Source organism: Belonocnema kinseyi, chromosome 6 (genome assembly GCF_010883055.1).
Source record: "Belonocnema kinseyi isolate 2016_QV_RU_SX_M_011 chromosome 6, B_treatae_v1, whole genome shotgun sequence".
Lineage (NCBI taxonomy): Eukaryota > Metazoa > Arthropoda > Insecta > Hymenoptera > Cynipidae > Belonocnema > Belonocnema kinseyi.
This window is the reverse complement of record NC_046662.1, coordinates 32,712,151-32,719,806: the sequence shown is the minus strand read 5'-3', so window position 1 is coordinate 32,719,806 and position 7,656 is coordinate 32,712,151. Positions and strand designations below refer to the sequence as shown.

At 28.1% G+C, this 7,656-nt stretch overlaps 1 protein-coding gene across 4 annotated transcripts in view; it reads right to left on the bottom strand.

Moving 5' to 3' along the window:
* LOC117175207 (phosphatidate phosphatase LPIN3) overlaps positions 1–7,656 on the bottom strand; it is a 67,790-nt gene that overhangs the window by 22,481 nt on the left and 37,653 nt on the right. For 3 of the 4 annotated variants that reach the window (XR_004467449.1, XM_033364847.1, XM_033364848.1), the window contains exons 5-7: positions 7,342–7,553; positions 4,299–4,478; positions 442–975 (exon numbers count right to left, since the gene is read on the bottom strand). Coding sequence is in view for 3 of the 4 variants with exons in the window: in XM_033364847.1 (XP_033220738.1) it covers positions 442–975; positions 4,299–4,478; positions 7,342–7,553 (926 nt within the window). In the remaining variant the exon portion in view is untranslated. The remainder of the gene's footprint in view (positions 1–441; positions 976–4,298; positions 4,479–7,341; positions 7,554–7,656) is intronic. The other variant, XM_033364849.1, reaches the window with a different exon arrangement.

The window sequence follows — 7,656 nt, the reverse complement described above, 5'->3', positions numbered from 1 at the left end:
AGCTCCAAGGAGATTATGTTGAAAAATAAAAAAAAATTTACCCAAAAAAAATTGTTTTTATACTTCATTCTAAGGACTTATTGAACTACCCTCGTAGAATTTAATAAAGTAGTAGTAAATTGGCTTTAATTGTTATTAAAATTCAAGTATTTTAGAAACAAATTTAAGAAATAATTAATTATGTTTTTAGTGTTCTGTGGTTATTTAATTAAGTAATAGTGCTAATATATTTAAGAATATATTGTAATATAATTTGTCATATCTTTCCAAATTCATATTAATTGAATCCCCAGAAACTGAAGAAAGTTACATTTATAATAAACTCGCGAAACTGTAGACAAATTACGATTCGATTGTTAAAAAAAAGTGAAATTTTCATGACATTTTTTCCAAAATTTTGAGTAGATACAATGTTTGAACTAAAAAAAAAAAAAAAATCACCTGGACCAATTTCTTCAGATTTTTTAGTCGGTTGAGTTGTGCGTCTCCAGGAAAACCAGGAACTATAACTGCTGCGTCCCTCTGATTTGATTCCACTTTCCTGTTTTTTATCGTCATGAATTAGCATCGGCATGTATTGAGTTAATAAAACCTCCATGACGCTTTGAGGTAGTTGTCTTTGAAAAGCAGCCAAGGTCATTATCATCGGACAGGCAGTCGCCCAGTTATAAAACTTGCCATTAATTTTCACCACCAGATTCGGATTTTCGTACAACTTCGGATCGGCACAAAAGTCTTCGAACTGGAGTTGATTTTCGTGGAAAGCTTCCTCGGATGGACCATGTTCGCTATCGAAACCTCCACACAAGGAGAGACTCACGTCGAGGTTGCTTTCAAAGAGAGAATTTTTCGGCTCTTCGAAATCGCTATCGAGCGATTTTGGTCCTCCGATGGCTCCTTCGACGCTGTTGGGACTTTGTGGCAAACTCGGCCCGTTTCCGGATTCTGCATCTTCTTCGTCTAATGTTTTTCCTTCTGCAATGATAACCAGGTAGATGTGAATAGAGGATTTTTGAAGCAAATTTTATAATTGAATACTGATAGTAAGCACTTTTTTAATATCAAATTCAAATCTGATGATAAGCATTTGCACTTGATACACACACACACACACACACACACACACACTTGAAAATTATGATTGATATTTGTTTCTTAAGAGTGATTTATGTTTTGATTACGAATAAGAACGCATTATAAAATATATAAGCCCACCACAGCTTATATATGGGTTCTTAACGATATCGCGATTCACTTCACAGGCATGCGTTTTTTTTTAGGGGAACTCGAAGTAACAGAAATCATAAAATAAACGAGAAGAATACACAATTATTATTTTATTACATACGCTATAAAATTGAAATGTTTTTACATTTCTATTCGTTAAAAAAATAAAATAATTGAAATAAAAGCTTGAGAAATATAAACTAAAATAGATTGAAGATTTACTGCAATTTTAGCTATTTTTACATAAATTAAATTTATGTCAAAATGGTTACGATTTTGGAAAACCTGTACACTATTTTAGACATCTTAGTTCAGAGTTCGGGAAACTTTACATTATTTGATTTACTCTGCTTTTCAACGAATAAAAGTGAAAAAATGTATCCAGTTTAATACTATAGTTTCTCATTTTGAGATAATCACAACCAGATTTGTAAATAAATGATTATTTTCTAATTCCATTTCGGAAAAAAGGCTTTTTTTAATCCCAATAATAAAGAATAAACATTTTATAACCAATTAACTTAACAATTATATGAAGGGAAAAAATGTTAAGTAGGTTAATTACTAAATTAACTAATCCGCAGGGTTCAACTTCATTCCGTAAAGTAAGATTATTGCTTCAAAAGACAAAATTAAATTTCTATTTGTCGAGTAAAACTGAACATTTTAAAAATATATTCCTAGTTTGCAATTCGAAAATTATTAATTATAAAAATACATTTCCAATGTAAAATTTCTTATTCATTAATACAAATTAAACTAAATTGTTTATTTCAAAGGGTTGAAATATATCACTTTTTAACTTTAAGAAATCTCCACACTTTACGCTTATCAATTTTTTCTGTTACAATTTTATGTAAGACTTCATGCAGTGTGAAGAATAGAAAATTAGATTTTAGACATGAATCAATTGTTTATATGTGCCATTTTAATACGTGAAACGCTGTAAATTTGCAACAAAATGCATAAAAAGCACGAATTAAATTAAATTTACAGGGTGGCCGTAAAACTCTCTTTTAAAAATTCCTGACTTTCCCCTAATTTTTCATTTTTGAATGGAATGAAGTAAAACGAATTTACATTTATACATTTTTAATTTATCAATCTCAGAGATATTACAGCCTAATATTTACTTCAAATAATTTAGTTTTAATAATGTGACTATTGTTCTTTTGAGTTTAAAATAATTCGAATAGGAAAAAATTCAAATGTTTTCTGTAAAATTGGGACTGAATTTAGAGGAGTTTAAGGGAAATCAGAAAAATTCGATGAAATTCATAAAAAATTCAAGGTAAACATTGAGTTTACATTATTTAGAATTTAACTCAATCCAAAAAATTCAAGAGAATTAAAAAGAATTCACGATATATAAATAAGAATTCAAGGTGAATTTCAAATTAATTAAAAAAAAATGGAAAAAATATTTGAAAATATCTTTAAGTTTTTGAAACCAGATGAAATCCTTCACTTCATGCGAATATTCTAAATCCCCGCAAAAATTCAACAAAAATTTTTTAATGTATTTGAAATTCGTTAAAATTAATAAAAAAATCCTTTGAATCTTGTTGAATTCCCTTAAATCTTTTAAATCTTTTGCAATCACTTTCAAATTTTTGAAGATCTTGAAAATTCTTTGAAATTCCATGAAATTGATAAAATAAATTAAAAGACTCCTTGGAATATTTTAAAATACCCTAAAATATTAATCTTGCAAATCCTACGAAATCTCTCAATTCATGTAAATAAACTCTTTGAAATTCACTGAAATATTATAAAATCCCGTGAAATCTTTTTAAATATCCTAAAATCTTACAGGACACATGCAATCGTTCCATATCTTTCGAAATTCTAGTAGATTCTCTAAAATCCCATTAAATTTTATTTTTAGCCCATTCAAATCCTTGGAATCTTTAAAAATACCCTAAAATATTTCGAAACCTTTGGAAAATCGCAAAAATTTCTAAATCTATTAAAAGTAGCTTGGAATATTTTAAAATATCCTTAAACATTAAAAATCCTTTGAAATTCCTCAAGACTTCTTAAAGCTCTTGAAAATTCCTTGGAATTTTTGAAAACACCATAAAATCTTTACTCTTTTGAAATTCCTTCAAATTCCTAAAAACTATTAAAAATACCCTCTGATATTTCAAAACTTTTTAAATCCCTTCAATTTTTTATTGCTTATAAAAACTAATTTGAATGTTGAAAAATCCCATAAAATCTTTAAAATTCCTCAAAACTTTTTAAATCTCTCGAAAATTCCTTGGAATTTTTGAAAACACCATCAAATCTTTACTTTTTTGAAATCCCTTCAAATGACTGAAAACTATTAAAAATACCCTCTGACATTTCAAATCTTTTAAATCCCTTACATTTTCTAGAGCTTATAAACATTAATTTTAATGTTTAAAAATGCTATAAAATCTTTAAAATTCTTTGAAGTTCCTTCAAATTATAGAAGTCAATTGAAAATTCCTTTGGAAATACTTTGAAATATTAAAAGATCACTTGGCATCTTTTAAAATATTCTAAATCCTTATAGGTCTAATAAAATCGTTCCATATCTTCCGAAATTCTTAAAAATCTTATTTTTAGAATCTTTTAAAATTCCCTAAAATATTTTGAATCCTTTAAAATTCCTTGGAATTTAAAAAAATGCCGTAAAATATTTTAAAAAAAAACCTTTGGAATACCATCAAAAATTTCAAATCCTTTAAAAATTCCTTGGAATATTTTAAAATACCCTCAAATATTTAAAATCCTTTAAAATCCCTAAAAACTTTTTAAAGCTCTTGAAAATTTCTTGGAATTCTTCAAAACACCATAAAATTGTTAATAACCTTTGAAATACGTTCAAATTATTAAAATCTATTACAAATTTGTCAGTTTTGCAGAGAAATTATCTGACTTGCCATTTTTTTTCTTCAAAATCTCAGACCAAGAAAATTCCCTGATTTCCAGGTTTTGCCTGACCTGAGGCCACCCTGTAATAATATTATGCACGCGTTTCGACATTAGGGTGATAAGCACAATAAGCCAGGTAAAAATCAGAGGGCGAAGCAAATCTATACCTTTAACGGCGGAGGGACCCCGATGGGACGAGGGAAAATAGAGAGCTGCGACTTCGGGATCCAACTCGTCGGCCTTAATATCACTGAGATAAATTCCCTCTGATTCTGGATTGTGCCGTACGCGAGAGGTCTTCTTCATGAAGGAGAACATACCACTGAGCATTGACCGACGTGCCTCCGCTGCCAGTGAAAAAGCGGTTAGCAAATGGTTAGTAGAAAGAGAAGATGAGCTAATCAAGTATCTTTTTAGGAAGTTATCAACAAGGGATCGAACCGATTCTTTCAATGCGTTTAATGAAATTAACTACGCTATGACAATTCTAAGTAGCTAACGCAGTCAGGCCTCGCTTTTCATACGATATGAATTTACGTAGAACAGGGCTCGGATCGAATAGAAGGCATAAAAAAAGTCGCATACGTCGTATAATATTACAAAAAAAGACGCACAAAATTTGTAAACATAATGCAATAAAATTGTCAGACACTGAATGACTGAAATAATAAATTATTAATTCTCAACATAATTCTTTAAAATCATAATTCTGATTGATTTTCAAATATTCTTTGCACAATAAAAATAAACTTTAGAGTTAAAACAATGTTGACAACAAGAGTTATTCACTTTGAGGTGGATTATTTTCAAATGAAAGAAGATTATAATTTAAATCTAATTTGTACTTTGAGAAAATTCATTTTGAATACTTTAAACTTGAAATGACTCAACAAATCAGGCTTTAAATTTAAGACTGTATAATTCGAAGATTAAACTATTAATTTTTTAATAATTCAAACTTCAAAGAACAAAATGCTGTAGAAACAGGGGAAATAGGATGATTTTTCACGAAAATAGAGGAACAATTTATTTCAAATAAAATTTATACAGATATAATACTGAATTAAATATGAAACACTTTAAAGTCTTAAGATTTCAAGTCGAAATATTGCATTTTCAAGAAAATAGTTGAATTTTCAACCAAACGACGATTTTTTAAGAAAAGATTTGCCTTTGCAAGTTAAAAAATCGAACGGTTTAGAAAACAGTTGTCTTCTAAACCCGAAAGATTAATTTTTAAACTAGTTTTATCAAAAAAAATAATAATTTTAAGCCAAACAACAGTTACATTTACAACTAAACATTTGAAAAGTGAAGAAGTTTCGATTAATAATTTGAATTTTTAGCCAAATAGTTGAATTCTCAAACCAAAAAGACGATTTTTTAAGAAGACAGTTTAATTTTCATCAACAAAATTAATTTTCAGCCAAGAAAGATGAATGTTCAATCCAAAAGAATGACTCCTCTACTAAAAAAGGTGATTTTTGAACAAAATAATTTAATTCTTAACCTAGAAAGATGTTATTTTAACAAAATTGTTGAATTTTTAATTAAAAGATTAAACTTTAACCAAAACCAGTTGAATTGGTAACGAAATAGTTGAACAATTTCAAGCGAAAGAAACGAATTTCGAACAAATTAACTTCAGTATTAGCCAAATAGTTAAATTTTTGACCTACAAAGATGAATTTTTAATCAAATGGTCGAATCATTAAACAAAAAAGAATGAAATTCAAGCAAATAGTTGAAATTCCAAACTAAAAAGCTCATATCTTTAAAAGACAGGTAAATTAAAGACAGGAATTTAATTAAATTAAAATCAATTATAAATTAAATATAATATAAAGTAAATTAAAATCAAGACAAATTGCCCATTTTTCAGAAGACAGTTGAATTTTCAACAAAAAAGTTCATTTTCGGCCAAAAAAGATGAATTTTCAATGAAGCAAGACGACTTTTCTACCCAAAAAAGATTAATTTTCAAAGAAAAGAGATTAAATTTTAACCCAAAATAGTTACAACTGCAACCAAATAGTTCAATTATATTCAATTATTCTACTGTTTTAGAAAAAATGAATGTACTAATTTTTAATTAAATATTTTTGAATTTAAAAACAAATAATTTACAACCAAACAGTTAGATTTAGAACTAAATAGTTAGACTTTCAATAAAAATAGACGTATTTTTAACAAAATATATGAATTTGTAAGAAAATAGTACTTTTTTCATTAAAAATATGAATTTTTTTAGAAAATAGTCAAAGATAAAAAAAAGAGTCAATGTTTAATAAGAGAAGATGAATTTTCAACTAAAACAGATTACTTTTCTAATAAAAAAAGGAATTTTCAATTCAAATGGATAAATTCTGTATCAAAAGAGGCAAATGTTCAACAAAACAGTTACAATTTTGACCAAAAACATGAATTTTTAACAAAATGATTCAATCTTCAACCAAAAGAGATGAATTTTGATCAAAAAAATATTTATTTTTTACCATAAAAGATGACGTTTTAATCCAAACGGATGAATTTTCTATCCAAAAAAGCGAATGTTAAACAAAACAGTTTTTGTTTCGACAAAAACGGATGACGCTTTAAGAAAATTATTGTAGTTTTAACAAAAGAATTAAATTTTCAACCAATTAGACGATTTTTCAACCGAAGATAGTTGAATTTTCTTATTGGGTTCTATTGACTTAGTTTGCATTTAAGATAAAAGACGAGAAGATGTGAAAATGGAAAGTTTCTTAAAAACAGAGGAAAAAAGAGGTATTCTGTAAAATATGTAAAAAAGGGGAAAGATTGTGAAGTCTGTAATCGAATTTGATATTAATCGATTTTAATCGTTTTCTACTTAAAAATTTCCAACTCTAAAAGCTTACTATTTGGAAAAATAAAAAAATTTGAATACGGATTCACGCCAACAGAAATTGCTCAATTTTAAACGCTAGTTATTAAAATGACACAATTTTTCTAGTTTAGAATTTCAATTTTAAAAGTTATATTGTGATCAAAATTGAAAATAATTGAAAACCCGGATTGAATAACCGGGCTGATCCGTTATTCACCCGTGATTCTATCCGGGTTTTCAATTATAACGAATGGCTGAGGAGAAACAACCGATTAGTAAGCATTTTATTTAAAAGTAAGTAAAAGTGTAACGATCCGAGCCCTGATATAATGAAATAATAAATCAAACATGTTACTAACTGTCGTTGTTCTGCGAAGATGGAACCCCCGAATTCAAAGAATTCCTGTGAGAACTGTGCGCCGATTCTGGAGGCGGACTCGGCAATTCTCCCCATCGCCAACTTTGCTGGTGACTCTTGTCTCCGTCCAAATCAGAGTTGTCTTGATTTATTTTTCGAACTTCAAACTCTGAGTCTGATTGCACGGGGGAGCATGGCCTGGAATCCCGGTTCCTTTTAAGAGTGAAAATAAAATACAATACAGCATTACAACCACAAAATAATAAAGTGTTCCAGTAGTGTCTCAAGTAGAAATTGTCGATTGATTCGAGCTTCT